Source organism: Myripristis murdjan, chromosome 17 (assembly GCF_902150065.1).
Source record: "Myripristis murdjan chromosome 17, fMyrMur1.1, whole genome shotgun sequence".
Taxonomy (NCBI): Eukaryota; Metazoa; Chordata; class Actinopteri; order Holocentriformes; family Holocentridae; genus Myripristis; species Myripristis murdjan.
In genome coordinates, this window is record NC_043996.1 from 18,702,163 (window position 1) to 18,724,225 (window position 22,063).

At 39.1% G+C, this 22,063-nt stretch overlaps 2 protein-coding genes across 4 annotated transcripts; one reads left to right on the forward strand and one right to left on the reverse strand.

Moving 5' to 3' along the window:
• Window positions 1–1,055: 1,055 nt before the first annotated feature.
• Window positions 1,056–7,211, reverse strand: selenot1a (selenoprotein T, 1a). The gene is made up of 6 exons (XM_030075030.1): window positions 7,002–7,211; window positions 5,738–5,848; window positions 3,832–3,958; window positions 2,395–2,482; window positions 1,809–1,975; window positions 1,056–1,636 (listed from the first exon to the last, which is right to left on the reverse strand). The coding sequence occupies exons 1-5, from the start codon at window positions 7,139–7,141 to the stop codon at window positions 1,851–1,853; spliced, it is 591 nt and encodes a 196-aa protein (XP_029930890.1). The 5' UTR covers window positions 7,142–7,211; the 3' UTR covers window positions 1,056–1,636; window positions 1,809–1,850.
• Window positions 7,212–10,412: 3,201 nt separating this feature from the next.
• kif2c (kinesin family member 2C) lies at window positions 10,413–20,924 on the forward strand. Of its 3 annotated transcripts, none has more exons than XM_030075528.1 (22): window positions 10,414–10,763; window positions 10,855–10,949; window positions 11,199–11,300; window positions 11,760–11,808; window positions 11,898–11,921; window positions 12,681–12,824; window positions 13,095–13,214; window positions 13,453–13,547; window positions 13,699–13,794; window positions 13,950–14,004; window positions 14,164–14,326; window positions 15,038–15,128; window positions 15,289–15,352; window positions 15,679–15,770; window positions 15,881–16,023; window positions 17,847–18,060; window positions 18,641–18,751; window positions 19,338–19,405; window positions 19,564–19,642; window positions 19,733–19,810; window positions 19,948–20,041; window positions 20,633–20,924. In XM_030075528.1, the coding sequence occupies exons 1-22, from the start codon at window positions 10,703–10,705 to the stop codon at window positions 20,701–20,703; spliced, it is 2,109 nt and encodes a 702-aa protein (XP_029931388.1). In that variant the 5' UTR covers window positions 10,414–10,702; the 3' UTR covers window positions 20,704–20,924. The 3 variants fall into 3 exon arrangements, with proteins under 3 accessions (XP_029931389.1, XP_029931388.1, XP_029931387.1); XM_030075527.1 differs by having other exon boundaries at window positions 10,415–10,763; window positions 11,898–11,933; XM_030075529.1 differs by lacking the exon at window positions 11,898–11,921 and having other exon boundaries at window positions 10,413–10,763.
• Window positions 20,925–22,063: the final 1,139 nt, after the last annotated feature.

The following is a 22,063-nucleotide window of genomic DNA, read 5'->3' on the forward strand; positions in this document are numbered from 1 at the left end:
TAATACGGAAATGGTCATTCGTTAATAACATCTATAATTGTTCAGATCACAAAAATGTTAAATGCATTAAGTTAGTACAAATGGCACAAGTAATTTAGTTAAACCTACATATAGATTAAATTATGCCCACATAATTTCTTACTTTGAATTATAATTCAAGTGTATGTTTCAGTCTTATATTGTAATTGCACTTGATTCATCTGTCAGGGAATTAGATCAGTGTGTGGCCTCCAGTCTTCCTGATGACATTAGGTGGAGCAGATGGCTCCACAAGATGCACATCTTGATTTCAATCTGGTTGTCTGGATAAGACTCTGGCCCTGTATCAAATCTTTGTTTAGAGCCATGATCCGGAATGCTTCAGAATATTAGAGACCTGGAAACATTATGCAGCGTTTGCGTTCATGGGTGTTGTCGCAACAGTACAATTAAATCTTGAAACACGGCCAGCCAAGGTTATCATGTGCCCCCTGAGCTCAGCATGGCACTGTACTGACTTACCCTTGGTCTGCAGAGTATCAGAGAGACCGATTAAGACAATGAGCCAAGTGTGTGTCAAAGCTGAATTATTTCATGTTTCATAGGATTTCATCTGTGGTGCTCCATTTTATGTAAAAATCAGAGCCGCTAGTGCAGCAATAAGGACACACTCCTCATCTGCTTCCCTGTAAATGAGGGTGTGTTCCCTCACCACTATGGGGCGACAAAGCCCATTCTCAGTTGTAGGTGAGTGATTTCAGCCATGCACCACCAGGGCCCATTTAATTCTTTTAAAGCTCATCAGGGACATTGAAGAAAAGTCAGAGGGCAGCAACTGATTAGCATAAAATAAAAGACAAGCCATTTATCAGACGTTGTTATTCTCCACTTTTGTTGCCTTTACTTAAGTTAAAGCAGTCTGACCACAGAACTGGTGAAAGCTATAACCTCACCTACCTCAATGCCTATTCTCTTACGAACTGTGAACAAGGAAATAATTTACATCACTTCATTCCAGTACATAAATGAGTAAACCTGATCTGGGCAGAAAGCACTGACAAAAGAAACACCACAGCTTCACAGTGAAATACTTACTATACTTTTTATTAATCTTAGCTTCCATTGAGCTATGCAAATATAAAAATTAGAATTCAGAAATCATATCAAGACACAATATCCCAATGTTAATTTCATGACAATGACCATGATGTAACTGTTGTGTTTTCTACATAAGGCTAAGCTACTTCAGGGAAAAAAAAAAAAAAAAAAAAAAAAAAGTTAAATTATACATAATGGCTCAGTGGCAAAAATGACATGATTTTTATTCACATGGATCAATTATATGCAACAAGTTAAAGACTATAAGAATCAATGTTAAATCTCTCCTTATGGAACCACTGATGTCCACAGGACTGTTGAAAGCCTATACCAAATGTTGCACCAGAATGACTTCTGCAGTAGTTTGAATAGTATAACAAAATGACAGAATGGCCAGCAGTATTGCCATGGATCCCACTCTGGCGTCAGGGGAGGGACGTCTCGAAGGGGCATGGTGAGGAGTGATGGCGACATCCAATCTGTGCTAGCAGTCTTCCTGCCTTCAGCACAGACCTTCATAAACATCACTTCACAGCCCTGTGAGAAACCCACCTCAAACCTAGACAAAAAGACAAAATGAAAGCAAATCTTAAACATGAGAAATTCCATTGGCTCTTATAAATAACAAATGGAAAAAGAATACAGCTTCAGCCACAGGGCTCCTATTCATAATGTATTGTTATTAAATGGCTTTGCCGAAAAATAGCCACTGAGAGGACTACTGCACTTGCATGGAGGGGCCTTTGGCTCCAGCCGGGAGGAGGAGAGTAGGGTTAGGAGCGGTGGTGTGACATTGTGTCCATGTGAACGTTCATCTTCATCTCATTCTCCAAGATCTGCACCAGCTGCTGCATGGAGGGCAGGTGACCTGACTCCAGTTTGGACCAGACTGGCACATCTATGGAAACAAAAAATATGTAGCTCACTGTATTTGATTATATCTCCCCAAAATCCCAATGGTGGTGCTGCTAAACCACAGGCTTTGACTTTGATCGTGATACCAATGACATAGTTCGGAAAGTGAACAAATACTATTGAGAAAAAAACAACAAAAAAATTACAGTCTTCATCTTCAATGTCTTCATTTACACAGAACTGCTGTACTTTTTCACTTCCAGTGCTCCATGAAATTGTACTTTACACAAAAATGATTTGCAGGCAAATGATTAATGACTGTAATCAAATAACTTCCATCTGTAAAATGCCAGCAAACTGAAATCTTTAGTAATGGCAAATGTTCATGTTAGGTACTGCACTGTCATAACAGCAATTAAATAATCAACAACACAGCCAGTCTTGACCGTGAATAAGTCTCACCATTTAATGTGATTTCAAACGCTCCTGTTGACATTAACTGGTTTTCAATCATATTGCTGAAGAAGAACACCATCATGCAGGCATATATCTGAAACAAGCAGAAGTCAAGTTAGAAACTTCAACATAGAGAACAGGTTTTTGTTCAACTGCTGTCATCTGACCATAGCTTCATTTCTGGTCAAATTATGGACATATATTAAGCACATGTTAAAAAACAAAAAACTGGCAGAAGAAAATGTAAATCAATACGCATTTGCATCATCTACACTTTGCGAATAATTCTGAACAGCATGCAACTGTGGGCTATTACATTATCAAAGTTGGGCAGCCAAACCATTCCAAAAATGGATAGCTTTCACTCAGTTTTACATGGGTTAATTAAAAATCCATCCACTCACAACATGTGCTCTGACCCACAACTCTCTTTGTTGTCATTTGATAAGAGTGGAAGCACACGTCAAACGACCCTGTTATGCCACTGTTCCTTCAAATAATCTGTTTCCATTCACCTTCATTGTTTTTCTCTTGTTGCTGATAACTAACTAACTAAGTCAAGGGTAATTTTTTTTTTTTTTTTTTTTTTTTAAACCAGTTTTTCTGTTCATGTTTTCTTAGGTGCAAATTCACAAAGATATGTGGATGAAACCCACCCTAATAATGCGTCCATTTTTTTCTTGCACTGTGCTCAGTGAGGCAAGTGAAAGCCTATAGAAAACCCAACCCCACAGAAACTAGCAGTCTTAAATATTACAGCAACAGGGTCAGACTTATGAGGAATGTGGTGTTCTGGTCAAAGTTCTACTTAAATGCATACACAAACACACAGTTGGAGACAGTGCTGTGTCCACACAAGGGGGGATTTAGGTAAGGGAAGAGCAGCATCTTTATTGATAATAAATGCATGGTAATCAATATCTAATCTGTATTTAACTGGAAGGTTTTCTGTTGATCATCTGTCTGGTTCTCCAAAACACATTTTCGCAACCATGTGCCATTCAAGTCTCTGGTTCACTTCCTTATTTTCAGATTTACAACATTATTAGCTGCAGGCTGTTCCCTCTGTGCCCTTGGCATTGTCTGTAACCTTGGAGATAAAAGCTGTGAGACAAACGCAATACTCAACAGCACACCCTAGAAAACCCTAAATTAAGGGCTAATGAAATCCCATGGGACTGAGTTGTTTGCTGGTGTGTATGCTCTGTAATAGAAATACAGCTACACTCATGTTCACCAAGTACACATTACTCTTTTTTTCCAACCCACATTTGTGTGTGATATTAACTATAAGCAGTGGCTTGAAAATGATCACATGCAGGGCAAATGCAGTTACATCACACTGACTCCGTCCTCTCATGTGCGTTTACATGTCAAGCAACTGCGTATCACAACACAGGATCAAAACTGTATTGTTTGTCATGACTCCAGGAATGTCTGTACCTTATTCTCCTGGCCCCAAACCCAGATGCCTGGGGCTTGCACACCAAAGAGGGCAAACGGGTCCTTGCCGATGATAATCAGCCCAATCACCAGCAGTTTGAACATAGACAGGAAGGAAGCAATGTGTCTGTGGGAAAACAACAAGAGGCCCTGTTTCAATTTTGGTTTCTGGACAGGACAAGCCATGTTGTAGGTTAGAAATTAGTTTGAACCTTCCACATACATTTAATAGAGGGCTAGGCATGGAAGTGAGATATTTGATCTTTTGTCTAGTTTGCCTTGAGGTTGGCTGGTGATGTTCAATGAACTGAAGAACTTTTGGCACCAAAATAACCAGATTTGAATTAAGCTGACTGTAACTTAACATTCAAAAAAGGAAGGCAAATTTTTCCTTAATAACAAAATTCAAACGGCTTTATCAACTCCACCTCTAGCTCACTAGTAAATATAAGTTTGAGCTTTTTGAACTAATTTTTAAACCTGTTTGATGATTAACAGTAACTTCATGCCAAGAATTTAAGATGAAATTGTACTATAATAATAGCAATGACTGTAACAAATAACTATAATTAATTCCAACAATGTTTACAAGTGTTCTGCAGCGATTACAAAACAAAGAGTTTAATATTTGCTGACACTTATTCTGAACAAATGGAAACAAACACGACTGCAAGGCAAATCAGAAAGAAACAACGACAGCTTTTACTACTGTCAAATGGATTCAGGCTGTTACCCTTAAAATTTAAGAGGTCACTCTTGTTCAACTGAATAAGCCCCAGATGGATAAGCCCATACTGCAGGAAAGGTCTGGAGAACTGGGAGCTCGGGGAATGATACAGTCTCCATCGTGTAATAGCCTAATCTCTAGTGTGTTTATTAAGAGTTCAACTGATTAGGACCTTGGGGGTCTAAATGACACAGATACAACTGTACCTTTAACTACAACACTTGGGACTACAGCACCAATAATCACAAAGCAGCTTCATTCACCCAGAACTAACCTTTAGCCCGAGTGCACCATGGGCCTCTAAAAATGTTTTTCAGTTATGAATAACTTAGCTGCCCATTTATCTTCATTTTAACAAGATTAGTGAAATATGAATTTCATCAGTATTAAGAATCTAGTCTATATTGTTTGAGAATGTAACACGGCGTTACAGTGTGCAAAATAGAATATGTTTTTTCCACAAATTACATAGGGAGCGATCAGATCGACTTAAGTGTTGTAATGGGGGTTTAATTTTCATCCTGTTTACCGTCCTGAAGAGAAAAGTAACAACTGTGTGATTTGTTTATATAAAAACAGAAATCAAGGCTAGCATTGTATGTGCTGTCTATATAAAAACTGCCCCTCAATATCTGATATATATTAAACAGCACACATTAAAACCCATATAGGCTGTATTATAGAACTTTACAGGTGGACAGGTATACAAGGACAAACCCAGTGTTAACAGATAAGGTGGTGATGGGATATTGTGGGAGCTGTTATTAGTAAAATTAAATACCTTAGTGACAAAACAAAACTTACTTGTACCCCATTAGATCATTTTGTCTTGAAAAAGTATTCAAATTGATATTACCAATGGACAACATTCTAATTTAAATGAAATTAAAATCTGAAAATCTCATGATGCAATTCAACCAAAACAAGGGATACTTCAATTTAGCTACTGTAGTGAACCACCCTTTCATTTTATAAATACAAGATTTCAAAACATGATTGACCTTTCACCAGAATTGATAAATCAAGGCAGAACAATAGCCAGATACACAAAATTCAGCAGAATGTAGTTTCTTCAGTCATCTTACAGCCATTCATACGCAAATTTAGGGCTGATTCAATCGCATGGTTACAGTCCCTATGTGATTTATTAGCATGAAAAGTAAAGAATCTCTCTCCTACCGATAGATGGGTAGAGGAAGGTAGTTCTCTCCCTCAATGCGGATGTCTGGGTACCGCTGGTACAAGGCCTGCGTGTACTCCTCAAACACCCGCTTGTACCCTCAGGAAATGCTGAGTGAAGGCAAACACAGGGTTAGAGAGAGAGAGAGAGAGAAAGAGACAGTGGACAGTACACAAGGCTGACAGCAACAATAGCTGGCACAAAAACACAGTCCTCTGAGATGCAGAATCTGAACTTGACTTTGAGAATAAATCCCATTGTTATCTGAAGATCTTTTGTTCTGACTGGTACTCTGTTACACACGTTTTAATAATGTGCGAAATTACAGTTAGCAGCACATACTTAATATTCTGGCTTGTGCTTGCCCACCTTCATACCTCTTCGAGTTTGTGTGGAAGAGAAGATCACAACAGACTCCAATGCAAATATGAGTTAATGCTGCCTTGATTGTGGGCATTAACTCATTTGTGAAATTAAGAGGTTTTCTTCGAGTCCAATGGTGAATTTGACATGGGTAGGCTACTGTTTGCAGTATTAAATGGCACGCCTATTATGTAATGATCTTCCTCTATCCTAGTAAATTTTAACGTTTGTATTTTGCAGGGGAATCTATCGTGAGCTCTCAGTACTTTGGCTTTACGCAATTAAAACCGGCTCATGTCGGACAAATACTGGCACACCTAATGATGATCCATTTATGATACATGTGTCACTCGATCAACTAAAAGCCACCTGAGAGGGATTGATCTCAGTGAACATTTCAATGGGAAACAAATGGATCAGACGGACGAGTCGAGCGGTAACGCTTCGGGACTCAAAAATGTCATTTCTTTACCAAATAGACAGGCATTCACAACAAATGATTTCCAACGACCGCAGCAGATCGCCAGCTTTCGAAGTAATCCCATTCCTCACAATGGGATTACAGGTTAATCCAACCGGTGGCTAAACTCACACGAGACGACACTGATTGGATTTTACTGGCTGGTCGGTTCGACAGCGGAAGCAGGGCCGTGTTTTCAACCGCCCTATCCGACGTTATGTCAGATAACGCTTCACCAGAAAGTGACAGCGACTGACCTTGAGCCTTCAGAGAGGGTGTGATTCAAATGGACTGACTACATCGTTTTAACAGGACGACACGACACACAGCAACATTTAATGTTTGTTGACTTGTATTCCAGTGCTCGGCCTGCGCGGCGGTTAGCTTCCACTTGAGCTAGCCTGACAATGACTCGCCGTATTTTTTCCGCTCTAGCTCACCAGATTTGAAACTTGAGCAGGGGTCCCGTCGCAAACTGCATCTTCATCTTCTTCACGCCACTGTTGTCGGCCAACGTGGCGCAGTACAGCGAGAAAACTCCCAAGAAAAGGAGTGAAAACCGCAACCTCTTCATCGCCATTCCGTTCCGGGTTGTTTCCTCACTCAGTCATGGCTGGAGATAAACCCGAGTGTGAAAAACCTGCGTACCGCTCCTCCCCTCCTCGCCTCCGTCTTCTTGTTCTTGGCGTTTAAAGCCAACATGAAGGCGCATCACCGCCCCCTACTGCTCTGGAGTCTTAATTATGTTCACAGAGATTGACATTGAGAATTATAATTTAGGCAAAGCTGTTTTAAGAAATTGTTTGAGGATACATGAACCCAAACTTTTCATACAGGATATTAGATCAACGCAGTTTGCAGAATAAACCAAAGCGAGGCAAACAATACATGGATGAAAATACAGTAGGCAGGCAAAATAAAATAAAATCAAATACAACACAATAAAACTAAAAAAAAAAAAAAAAAAAAAAAAAAAAAAAAAAAAAAATTTCCTCAGTGTGTTAACCAAACTGTAACTCATGACTCATGCAAATCTTATCTTCACTTCACAAAATGCTGTGCTGTGCCATCTTACATGCCACAATAACAACATCACATAAATTCAAACCCCAAACTTTGCTGGTTATGAGAACTGGGTGTGGGTGGTAGAGATCAAATATGAATAAGCTGCTAACTGAATGATTTCATTGTTTGAAATCACATTTGCTAATGAGATTAGTATAGGCCAATATGACAGCATTTCATAAAAGATGGGACAGGAACCACAATGGGTCACTTGCATGTGTCAGTGGGTCCTACATGTCTAAAATACTAATTTTAATGGGCTGAAGTTCCAGACTCACCATTTGTTCCGTTTAGTTCCTCACAAACCCTTTATAAGGGTAGTCTTATTGTAAAATGGTACTGAAATATATATAGCTAAAAAAAAAAAAAAAAAAAAGAGGATATACTGCCTCTTAGTTTAATGAACACATACACAAAAATATAGAAATAAAAACATTTTAAATAGTTTATATGTCTCAGTGATCAAGCTGAGAATACAGAAAGTCAGAATGAAAAAAATCAAGGGTTTATGGCTTTTATTTACCCTCAAAATTTAACAAACTACGGTGGCAAAACCAGTAGTGCAAGGAAGATAGTTACAATAAATAAATGAAGGGTCAGAAAAAAGTGCGATCAACAAAACAGACAGCTCAACATGAGTCTGAACAGAACAAAGTGACTTAACCAAATGAAGACCGGATGATAAAAGCTAGCCAGACTGAAATACACCTGAAAGACAAATAGACCAAACTAAACAAATTAACTCTCAAACTGCTGAGACCTGCCTGACTTAATCAACCTGTTAGTCAGCAATGTCTGCACTCCATACTTAGGTAACAGTGCACAGCTTAAATTACACAAATAAGAAAAAATGTTATGTAAAAACCACACCTATGTATTGTTATTTAAATTCCTGCCGTTATACTAAATGATGTGCAAATTGAAAATGGGGTAGGATGAGTTCAGTGTGGTGTAAGACAACCTGCTGTGGGTCTTGAGATGTAGACATCATAATTTGAAACCAGTAATCCAGTCATTAATGATAATATAGCTGAATCAAAGATGTGATATTTTGCCTGCACAGGTATTTATTCAAAGGATGCTTTTCTTTTTTTAGAAATAAAGTGTCACAAAGCTCAGTTCCATAGCATACTATGTGCTCCCCACCCCCACCCCCCACCCCACCCCAAACAGAAACTTCTAAATCTATTTTTTTTAATGTATTGAATTTAGAATGATCATTAGAGAGACCACAATCTCTCCACTTAACCAACAAATTATTAGGTCACCACCTATTAGAGAGCTGTGTTTTCTGAATGCCGGCCAAAAATTCGAACAGGCGCTGTATCCTGGTGTGGTATAAAGTGATTGGTCGCGCTTTTCCCTCCCCTCTTCCTCGCCTTTGACGTCAGATGGACTCTACTGCTTCGTAATGCCGCCACCGACTGGATCTGATGGGAGTGACATTGTAACACAACACCTCACATCCGCCTTGATTACTGCAAAATTTAATTTCACTATCACTTATTGTGTTTTCCGTCCCCTGTGACCATTCACGCAGCTCTCTCTAAGGTTTTCAGGACAAATGCCTTGTTTTCTGCTGATAAACATGTGTCACGTGCATTTTGTCCTCGTTTTTTAGCCTCTTACCCTGGAATATTTAGTTTGATGATGTACCAACATGTGATTGTGAGGACATGGTATTTCTTAGTAGGCTAAGTCTGTTATTGTTTTCAGCCGATGAAGACCAATCACACACACTGTACGTTCTCAGCGGTGTCTTCTGCCGTGGAGGGTCCCCGCTGCGATTTAATAGTGTGTGGTTGCCCCGTAGTGGATATGTTTGGAATTACTGCCACTATCGAGAACCTGCATTTACCTTTTTGTACCAAATTCCTTGATGCCAAGCTCATTATACTAAAACATGTTAATAGCTCTAACAAACACACATGTTTAAACTGGGATTTTTTTTTAAATAAGTAATTTCAACACACAGCTGTGTATTAAAATTTCATTGTTTTAATTTCTTTTACACGTTTTAATGTGAGATGCACTTTTACGTCTCTTCTTCTTCTTCTATTTTCTCCTCCAAAGCTCCTCCTGGCTTATTTTGAAAAGCGATAAATAAATTGTATCATTATTTATTATGAATGATGTATAATACAATTGAAAATGTAAGTATGCACGGCATTGCCAGATCGAAATGTTAAATTTGTAGGTATTTAAACCGCTGTTAGTCATTGGGCTCTTTCTTTCTTTCTTTCTTTCTTTCTTTCTTTCTTTCTTTCTTTCTTTCTTTCTTTCTTTCTTTCTTTCTTAAAACACTGTAGAGCAGGGGTGTCAAACTGGTGCCTAGAGGCTGCAAGTTTTCATTCCAACCGAAAACTCCACCAGGTGATTTCACTGATTACTCCACCTCCAAGCAGAGAGAAGAACTAATCAGTGAAATCACCTGGTGGAGTTTTCGGTTGGATTGAAAACCTGCAGCCTCTCGGCCCACCATGGCACCAGTTTGACACCCCTGCTGTAGAGCTTTAATGTGTTTGCCCAAATAGAAAATTTCAGTAGATACATACATACAAATTTTGTACAAAATAGGCCAAAAATGACAAAACTGCGGGATCCTTACAGGGAAAGGGAAATTTTTGTGTGGGATGAAATAATTTACAGGGAATACCAACAAGGTTAAGTGTTAAAGCAGTGATTATTAATAACTACGGCTGTTACTAATAGATCCAAGAGGTGGCGATATAGTGTAACGTTCAAGTCAATCTACGTTCATAATTAAAGTAGAAGAAGAGGGACGCGCACAACCAATCAAATTCTTCCATTCCCGGAAATAGCGTCAATTTAAACGTTCGGCGGCGTTAGTTTGCTTTTCTATTTCGATGGGTTGTTTTTTTCTTTTTTTTACAGCGAGACGGAGGACAAATAAGTTAACCCACGAACATTAGCTTCGTTTATGGACTAAACAAACCAGAAAGTACACACTCAAAGTGACAACGACAGCGTTTTGGCTTGGACTGTTTGTGTTGTTTTACTGTCCGTTAAGTCAAGTTACCTGAGCGAGCTGAAGTAACGTTAGTGAGCTGCTGAAATGGAGGCCAGCCTTTCCAGACTCCTCACCGGGCTTTCGGTGCATATTAGCCGGAGTGACGGTGAGTCGTCGTTATTTATTATCTGTGCTAAAAGTTGTCTGTCATGTCGGCCTTAAAACTCTGACAGGCGGTGTCTTTGTTTGTGAACCAGGCCGAGTTCATCTCGCCACTGTAAAATCTGTCGATGGCGTCAAGTCCACAATCATGGTGGAGTGGCATGAGAGGGACATATGCCGGGGGAAGGAGGTTAGTAGCTCAAAAAACAGCACACTTTCGTAGTGGACACTGTAACTTCCATGACAATAATTCCTTAAGTACTTTAAAATTGTACCATCAGAGTTTTTGAGGCACCTGACCATGGATATTTTTTTGTTCCACCTAATCTTTTCTCCTCAGCTGTCGTCAGCACAGAATCAAGAGTTTGTTACTGAGCTTTTGTTGGTGTCAGGAATTGATTGAAACTATTTTCTACCCATGTGTGTCTTTGCTGTGTAGATTGAGTTAAAAGAGCTGTGTGCGCTCAATCCAGATTTGCGGGATCATGTCAACTCACTCACCACAAAAGCTGCCATCCCAGCACCGCCCTCCCCAGAGAAGGCAAGAATTATTTACTCATAATTATGTGTTTTCCCTTTCTATGAGTACACAAGACCGCTTGCATGTGCATTCTGTATTTATTATCAGTATCATTCAGAGTCTGTATTGAACACACAGCCGGGCTGGTGGAAACTACTTGTGCTACACAGTGTAAACAGAGCATAGACTCATCATTCATATTTCTCCTGTCAGTGTTGGGCTTGACAATGCCCTCACAGTTCAGTGATCTGGAAAAAAAAAAAAAAAAAAAGACAGGTGATAGGCCTTGGTAAACTTTATGGTTCTTAGAAGATGGAAGAAAAAAAAAAAAAAAAAACTTTGCCTGACTTAGCAGTAGTTGAGCTGACTGGTGAATACATGCAGGCTGGGAGCTGGAATCAGTTGTGTGTGAGCTCAATTATTGACATGCTCATTAACCAGCAACTATTTCCTTTGTCTCTCTGCTCATTTCTTCAATAGAAGTATGAGGCTCGACTGCGTTCATCCAGAATTCCTGCCCCTGCATCCTGTATGTAAACCGATCACACTGTTTTATGTTTTTGTTGAATCAGTTAAGTAAGTATTGTTTCTCCTAACTGTGCATTTCCCTTCCAAAAGCCTCTGCTGCAGCAGCCACCCAAGGTGAACAGACAGGTTGGCGTAGCATTCATGTTCCCCTCTGTAAAGCAAATTCAGCTTATTCCCTGTTGCACCTTTGTTCATAGGATCAGGGTATGTTTGCATGAAAACAATCCTAGGAGAGATGAACAGAAATCTGTCCTCTGATTCTTGATCAACAATCTCATGCTTCAGTTTAATGATGACCATTACAGGGATGGAAATGATCAATTCTGGGCATGCAGTCCTATCTGTATTTATCTCTATCCATCTGTTTTTAATTGTGGTGACTTAGACAAATGATACAGCAGATGAAGAGGACAGCAAAAAGTGGTCATTATCACACTGATAGTGCACAGTGTTCAATCATAGGACTATTGGAAATTTCTCCATGTTTGTCAGTTTCTAACTTTGTGATGGTACATAATACTTTTTAATTACCAGGACTAACTGGTTCAACTTTTTTTTTTTTTTTTTAACTGTTAATTAGTGATATTTTCATCTGCTGATATGATTCACAAGGTGTCATAATTATTTAAGCACCTGGAGCACTTACCCCACTAACTGTTTTTTCCACTCCTTACTCACGACTATGGCATCATGGGTGTGTAACATGATCCTTTTTTTCCTTGTCCACCTGTTGCTTTTGCTTTTGTGATTTAGCAGGCTGACTCGTAATCCCATAGAGACAATAGTTAACAAGTTTCTGACACTGTGTAACCACTGACCCAGTCACCATTACTCATTTTGCTGCTATTTCACTTGGATTTGCTCTACTTTCAGTTGCCAGGAAGTCTCAGGCCAGGCAGACATGTTTGTTCCAGGTGCCTTCCCCCCCAGTATCGGTCCCGGCCTCAGAGTCTGCTGGGGTAAACCCTGAGTCAGTCCACACTGATCCCCCTGCAACATCAGTCCTAACAAACTCTGGTTGGTACTGTGTCCTCTGGATGGTGTACAGGGGGGAAATTTGTAATAAGCTCCGAAACACCAAAACTTAGCTTAACAAGAAAAGCTTGTGTGACATCTTTGGTCTTCACCCAGTTTGCCTCTACATTATCTTTGAGGATGTTTTAGTCATGTACAACTCATTCTTTGACGCTTTCCATCATCATTCCTTTTCTGTGCTGCCACTATAGTTTTCCATAGATATTAAAACACCTGTTAGTTAGATTTTTAAACACATGTCTTCTTTCCCAGCAATTCCAAACAAGCCATGCAAGAGGAGCAAGGCCAAACAGGTGTCTTCTCTGCCTACCGTCAGTGAGACCACCAAGGAGAATGGGGCTGAGAGACTGCCTCCTCTGCCTGTAGTAACGGGTCAGTGGTGGATTTTACGCGCGTATTCTAGTCACACAGGACCACATGGCTTATATTGATACTGCATATACACCGAGAGAGCCAGTCACAGTGAAGAAGACAACAGCCTGTCCTCCTGGTTGACTGATGGAGGCATGAGTCCACTGTAGACTGAGCCCATCACAGTGTAATGTGCATCTGTACATTTTAACTTTTCTCTTGTTGTGCTTAGTTTTTGTTTTTAATCTGTGTATTTCAGGCAGACGGAGAACTGTGGCCCCCCAGGAACTCAGCAAGACAAACAAAAGGCTGTCTGGTGTCAAGCCACCAGACGCACAGCCCAAGAAGGGAAAGGTTAGATCTTTTTTTTTTCCTTCATAATTGTCTTTCTACCCTTGTCACATGGAAAGGTGCAACTTGGGTATAATTTTTATATATGATTATAGACATGCCACCACAATAAGTGCAACTGAATTTGATGGTTATATCTTTGTGTCTCTTGTAGTTTGGAGAGGCTCATCGGCCCAACCAGAAGTTTTACGACATGATCCAAGATTTTAGAGAGACCTTGGAAGTTACCCCACTGTCAGCCTCTGACCTGGTAAGATGGGACAAATGTGTCAGACTAGGGGATGTGCTGAACTGATTTTTTTTTTTTTTAACAAATTCATTAGCCAGCACCATTGACTGATGTGTGCATTCCTCCTCCTTTTCTCGTTATTCTTTCACGTCCTTACGTACTCTGCTCTTGCACAGGTTGAAGCTCACAGAATTTGTGTGTGTGTTCGCAAGCGGCCACTCAACAAGCAAGGCAAGTTGAGAATAATGTCCTACACTTGCTGTGTGCAGTATGTTCTTTTTATTTCATTAAAAATAATCTCACAACAGGATTACATTTCTCCATTGGCATATAATTAAACAGTGTTTCCTTGAAATGAATTTGTATTTTCACTTGTTCCTTGCATCCCAGAGGTCAATAAGAAGGAGATTGATGTGGTGTCTGTACCTGGGAAAGGGGCTGTACTGGTGCATGAGCCAAAACAGAAGGTGGACCTCACCAAGTACTTGGACAACCAGGTGTTCCAGTTTGACTACTGCTTTGATGAGACCTCCACCAATGACTTGGTCTACAGGTAATGAGCTTATCTTGCCTTTTACTATGCAGCAGGCTGGATCTGATACCAGGTTTTCTCAGTAAAATGGCAAATGCACCAGCCAATTTGAGTTGAATTTTCATCCTGATCAGAAGACATGATGAAAAACTCCCGATGAGTGCAATCATCAGCCACAAACAACTTGGTAGATCATAGGTAGATTCCCAGTGTGTTTATTGTTCTACAGTATAATGTGTAGAAAATAAAATTAATTCATCACTAGTTGGTAGAATTGGAAGAGAAGTTAAGATGTTGCATCTTGTTCTTCATTCAAGCACCTAGTTGCTGCGGTTCATTTTCACAAGTTTAACATTGTGTAGCTCAATAATGAAAATGTACTTCATACACACTTTGTACTATGTTTATACCTTGTTTATGATGGCAACTAACAAACTAAAGGAAACAAAGACTTAAGTGGGGTCTTTTTAGAGCGGCTGCTAACTATTTTTCTTAATCGATTAATCTGTCGATTATTTTTTTGATTATTTGTTTGGTCCATAAAATGTTGCATTTCCCACAGCCCTGTCATAGAGGAGTAAAGAGACCAGAAAATGATTACATTTCAGAGGCTGGAATCCAAGAATTTGGAAAATGTCTTCTTACAAATAATTCAAAATGATCAGTCCTCATAAAAATCACCAAAATTATTAATAGTTGACAGCTAATCGATTATTTGACTAATTGTTGCAGATTCACAGCCAAACCTCTGGTCCAATCCATTTTTGAGGGAGCCATGGCAACATGTTTTGCCTATGGCCAAACTGGAAGTGGAAAGACTCATGTAAGTCTGTAGCTTCTTTTTCTTGCTTGGTTAAAGTGCTTGTATGGAGTTTTCCAGACTGCAGAAAATCCAGATTCATACACCACACTATTCTTTCAATTGTACTCTCTAATATAATCAGATTCTGTATTAATTTTTCTTTGATTATTTTCATTTATAGACTATGGGAGGTGATTTCACTGGCAAGCTGCAGAACAGTTCCAAAGGCATCTACGCTTTGGCAGGTACAACCTAAATCCTCAGTGGTTTTCAGATCTACACATTTGGCAAGTGCATGTGATCTGAGTGTTTTTCTCAAATCATTAATAAAACATTTTTTACCAACTGGGACCAGTAACCTCCAGTGGTCACAGACTCTTTGAGTACAGCATTCCCTCTGGTCTCATCTTGGGATTTTAAGAGTTGCGGAGTCATTGAATACCATGGGGTTTACCATTTAAATCACTGGATAGAAATGGATTAAAAGTATTTTCGGCTCTCTTCACGCATATTGTTTGTATTTGATTTGAGTATTTCATTGTTATTAACTGTACCATCTTTTTCCCTTCAGCCCAGGATGTTTTTGCCCTCCTAAGCCAGAGGAGATATGCTAGCTTGGATCTCTGTCCCTACGTGAGCTTTTTTGAGATTTACAATGGGAAGGTAGGAATTATGGACTCTGTCACCTGAAAAATGTATTAATTTTAAAGACTTGTCAGGAAAAATGACTGTTGTTACAGTGTTGTTCAAGTGAAGTGTGCTTGTGGATTCAGGTGTACGACCTGCTGAACAAGAAGGCCAAGCTGCGTGTCCTGGAAGATGACCGGCAGCAGGTTCAAGTGGTGGGTCTGCAGGAGGAGTACGTTTCCTCAGCGGAAGAGGTCATAAAGATGATAGAGATGGGCAGCACTTGCAGGTGTGTGAGCTTTTCAATGCTCTTCAACTTCAGAGTTTCCTTGCTACTTGAAATTGCCAGTTGAATGGAATAGTGCTGAATAGTTACATCAAAGTTCTTTAATTCTGCTAATGTTGTAAAACTCAGTCATTTTTACTATTTAACAAGTAGTTGAAACAACTAATTGATGAACTACATTCTAGTTGTTTGTCCTTTTAAGGATTTCATTAAAAACCAACTGACACAAAACCTCAACAAGTTTTTAGAGTCAGTTGATCATTTGCGCCTTAAGCTTTCTTCCATAGGCCAAGAAGCAAGCAGCTCACTGTGTACTTGTGTATTAGCTCCTTTTAAAGAGTGACCAAACCCCAAACCTACATCTCTTTGAAGCCTGACCTCTAATGGTGAAAAGTGGAGTATTTCATCTGTGGTGGCAGGTGAAAGACGAGGGACTCTACTTTCACCACTAGAGGTCAGACTTCAGAGATGTGGGTTGGGAGTTTAGTTACTAATGAGCTATCCCTGTAGGTACATCCTGCTTGCCATTTGGTTACCCTCCCATGTAGAGTGTACATTGTATCCAGGGTAGCAATTGAGGGTTTGGGTTCTAATTTTTAACATGGTTAGCATTTTCATTATAAATAGATAGATATATGAAAATAACAATAGAATCACTCAGTGCTTCTCCACAGTGTTGGCTACTTTGAATATCACCAGTGTTTCAGCAACACAACCTTCATCAGCGTTTACAGGGTGGAAAACATGCAAATGATGGTACATAAAAGGTTGTGAACTTAATTGTTAGAAGCTGGTAACAGCTACTTGATGTCACTGTCTGACTCAACGTCATCCATCTGCCCCATTCCTAGATTGTTACAAAAACTGCTTGCTGTGAGTATTAGATAGTGCTATATTTTTCTCAACCGTGAATGTCTTTGACTTGAAAGTGTGTTAGAAAAAGTAGGGAATCGGTAAATCTACATCTTGAGCTTTCGGAAAAATGGGTTGGTATTGTGCGTACATGTTGCCCACATTTTCCCATCAAAATTATTTATATTTTGCAAGTAAATCAAAGTTTACATCAAGAACCAATGTTATTATTCTCTGCTTTTTAATTACTTGATTCAGAACACCTGAGCTAAAGATGATCAGCAGCTCTATCTTGAATGATTTTTTTTTTGTACACCCTGACAAAGGCTTTGTTGCTGAAACTTTCTGGATATTAAAAGTTACGAACACAGAGGAATTAAACTATTTTATTTTATCAGTTTAGCTATCTCTTAGTCTGTACCTGCAGACCGCATCTTTAGCATTAACACTTACCATTATCATTTTCATTTTTTATCCGAAATAGAGCTGTGTTCACTTAACATCTATACATAATGAGTCTCCATCTTGTAACTTTATTCAAACGATTTCTTTAATGTTGTTGGGAATCTAAAATGATTAGTGTATTTGTCTTGAATTCTAATATAATTGGTATAAGCCTATTTATTGAATAGTTGGGAATGTTTAGTCATAAGTCAGGAATTTGTGATTACAAGTTCTTAATTTGAAATATGGCGATTTTAGAAAGAGAGGCTTACAGTATATTCAGGTAATTACTATGTTCTAAAATCTTCCTGCAGTCAAGAAGAATAATATTACATCAAGATCATAATTGTTGTGGAGGTGTACCAGAGAACTCATTATAACTCAATAACATAAAAACACAAGAGGTTCAACACAAGTTCTCAGTCCCTTTGTAATGTCCTATCTGGATGTCCTGATCAACTTGCACATTAGTACATGAAATACAGTATTGCTGCCTGTTAACCCTCACCTCTTTTCAATATCTGTCCCAGAACATCAGGGCAGACCTCAGCCAACGCAAACTCATCGCGCTCCCATGCAGTCCTGCAGATTGCCCTGAGATGCAGTGACCGTGCAAAAACGCTGCATGGGAAGTTTTCACTGGTGGATCTTGCTGGTAACGAGCGAGGCACAGACGTCAGCTGCAATGACCGCAGCACACTGGTTGAGACTGCAGAGATCAACCGCAGCCTACTGGCTCTCAAGGTAAACTACGGGTGAAGCACGGACACACTATGAATGAATTAGTAGCTATGGCTGTGAAGGGACAAGAGCATGACATCTTTTCTCCCAGCTATGGGTGCAGATATAGCACACCTGAAAGCCTCACATGGAAACCATTATGGAGAAAGAAGTGATCCAAACAGTCCTGACGTTCTCAGAGGTCAAGTTCAAGTTTGCACCGAGTTCACACTACATGACTTTTAAAGTCGCCCGGTCACTGTAGTGTTCACATTAAAGAACTTGCTGTATTGAATTGTGAATCTTTAATTAGTTGTGTTTTGCACACTACGTGACTGAGCAGCGACAGGGAGGTAGGATCATAGGATCATTCACTAGGATGCATCCCTGACGAATCTGTCTGGCTCCAAACTACATTTTGTCACAAAAACACATGAAGATTGAGACATGCAATACCATGCATAAGACAGGATGTTTTTTTTGTTTGTTTTTTCCCCAAAAATGGATGTCTGCGAGACACAAGTGATCAAAGTTGTTTTGTGTGCTGATTTGCAGCAAGCCATATGGATGTGAGTAAAGATGCTTTGACTCTTGTTTTCTCCAGGAGTGTATTCGTTCTCTGGGTAGGAACAGCGATCACATTCCCTTCAGAATGAGCACGTTGACCAAAGTCCTCAGAGACTCATTTATTGGAGAGAAATCCAGGACCTGCATGGTATGTTGAAGCAACACCAAATATGCACCAAAGTAAGCTTAGCTTTACTCTGGCACACAGTGTGTTGAAGTATAAATGGATACAGATGACCATACAGTAGTTAATGACAGTACCAAAAATCACAAAAGCACAAATTCTGGCTCAACATTACTCTGTCAAACCCATGCTGCTGTGGTACACGCTCTGCCCGGTGAGCTACTGAGGCGCTCCCAACACCGAGTGTATTACAGCGAAAATATAGGTAAAGATGAAAGAAAGTCCACACAGTGGATTGTAATAGCTTCTGTTTGATTTTAATCTTAATGTTGTGTTTACATTTCAATAACTGAAAAAATAGAAAAATCAGTATTGGAGTTCATTGTACCAACTAATTTACTGAGAAAGCAAATTTCAAGCACTGCTGCCTTTATTCAGCTCTTAGATGCAAGTTATATCACCAAAACAACAAAATTGAATTTTAAGAAGCCACCACTAAAATTAAAATGAATGTAATTCTTCAAGCCCCCATTATGCTAAACTAATTATGTTGACTATGTGTTAGATGATGATGATGATGATGATATTTATTTATCCCCCCTTCCCTCAGATTGCTATGGTGTCTCCTGGTATGGCATCATGTGACTACACAATGAACACACTACGTTATGCTGACAGGTATAGATTTTGTTTATTAATTTTTAACTCTCCAAGTTAAGAGCAAACCACAAACCTTGGATGCCACAGGTAATACATGTCATTAGCTTTCACAGCTACTTGGAAAAATGCTCTTCCTCTCACCTACTTCATGACATGTTTTCTTCTCTCTCTGGTAGAGTCAAGGAGCTGAATGGCCAATCCAAAGCTGGTGGAGCCATTAAGGCAAAGGAGCAAAGTGATACCTCTTCAGAGGAGGTCAGATTTTTAAAAATGACCATAATCAGTAATCATACTGAAGGTCTGTAGTATGTGCAGCTGTTTGAAATTGCTTTTCTTTACCTATAGGAGTCTGTGGATCAGAGCATGTATGATGCCATATCGCAGGTGTCCGAACTGGAGGAAAAAGTTTATTCAGAGCTACAGGTGTGATGTACTTTCCCTTTATTGTCATTTAATTTTTGTTTACTGTAGTGGCTATTTAAGCAGAGAAAACATAATGGCATTTAAAAAATACAATTTCCCTGTAGTTCCTTGTATTCTTTCATTTTCCTGCTCTCTAGACGGCCAGCGAGCTCATGAGGGCCATGGAGCAAACCTCCTACAACATTGAGGCAGGACTTCCTGACCTGGAGGATCATTCAAGAAGGCTGCTGGGTTAGTACAAACAAACTTGAACAAACTAGTTTTGTCTTCTGTCTGCTTTCTATTGGAAAGCACTTCCTTGCAATTGGGACTTAGGAAAAATAGCAAGACCTTTCCTGTGCTAAAAGATCTAATTTGTGATTCTGTTGTAGCACCACTTTTCAGTGCTGCTAAGTTTTTTATGTTGATTTTTTGCAGTCAAGTCAACAAGGGTCTTTATTATTAGTTATAATGGGACCTGATCTCTGCATCTGTGCTGATCTGAGCCTTCCACTTACAAGTCACACTCTTAACTATATTTCTATGCCTTCATTTTTTTAAGAGTAAAAACTTTAATGGCATCAACAGTGGGGAAAATTTGAGCATGTCTGCAGAGATGTTCATATCAAAATGTTCCAGATTGACTTTCTCCTGAGTTTATTGTTCGGCCTTGCTTCCACTCTGGTTCAAAATATTTGTTGCTCCATCTTTTCATGTTTACTTCAATCATAGTAATTATTTGACCAAAGTATGTGCTGGTTTTGTTGTGGTGTCTGCACACTGCATATAAGGCCCGTTATTGTGAGTTTGAACATAAAATGGAGGCTTTTCTGTCATTCACAGATACAGTGTTGGCTTTAAAATCTGCAGTTGATGAGGAGCGACTGGCAAGGATGAACCCCAGCTACCGCTGACACAGCACTCACCTGTCATCCATGACATGTTTTAAAGAAATGTTAGAGAGATTGCATAAAGTCTATAAAGCACTATTTACTCAATAAAATAATAAAATATGTTCAAACAGCATCTCAATATCTGATTTTTGTTTTGTTTTTGTTTTTTTCTTGTTATCTTTTCTTAATGCGTGAGAGAATGTCCTAAAGAAAATTAAAGGTTTGCTTGTGTTGACCCTTAACTCCAAGTTTGTTTGTTTTTGTTTGTGTGTTTGTTTGGTTGTTTAGTACCAAAGATGATGGGAATAAAGCAATGTGGATTCATTCCTTATTATTTATTTGCCTTACTAGTGATACCAATTGTGAGACCCTTTTCCCCATCCCCACAAATACATGGCTTAAGCAACATTTTCTTCATCCAAATTTGGCTGATTTGGCTAAACTGAGCAGCCTTGGGGAGGAATATTTATGTTGCATAAACTGAATTTAAAAAAAAAAAAAAAAGACTGATCTTGTTAACATAACAACAAGCTTTTATATCATGTAGGCAAATGGATCATATTGAGATGAATATCTGACAGTTTTGGGACATTACATTTATTTGCATCGGACTCAGTAAGTGACAGCTCTTTCAGTTTGGATTTTTGATTTGTATATAGCTGCAACTTTATAACTCTGTCTCAGCAGCTTAAAGCTTCTGTTCAGTTTGACTTCTCATATAGTCTAACAATAATACAGTGTATGGACTGTATGGAGTTCCAGCACTCTTTGATTTTGGGTTTAATCGATTATCAGTGAGCCAGAGCCAGCCTTTTCCCTCTGTCTGCAAGCAGCCACACTGCTGAAGTGTCCTTGAACAAGAAAACCTACTTGCTCACCTTTTGTAACCTTGAGATTTCACTATTAATGCCATCTGTCTGGCTTCTGATTTTAGCAGTTTGAAGATGCCAGGGTAACAGAAAAAATAAATAGTATGGGGATACAAATTTTCTGTGAATTCATTAACTGATTGGTCCATGTTACAGATGGGAGATTTGAGTACAGTTTTGGAAGGTTTGTTAAATCTAATTTAATCAAATCTAAATCTAATTTTGAATTATTGGTTACAGACTTCTGCACAGTCAACGCTCTGCTCACGTTTCAAGCTGACATTGGTTTGGAATGGACATGTACATTAAAAGGCAGGATAATTTATCAGATTAGAGGCCAGGTTTACTGAAAATTTGTTGAATAATTTTTATGTTAAGAGGTTTAAATATTTCTCCCACATCTCTGTGGTTGCACCATTGCAATTACCATAACAAATATTACTTTTGGTATCATGTTTTCATGATACTGCACTGCCCTCTTTGTTAAAGATTCAGCTGTTTACAAAAGAAAC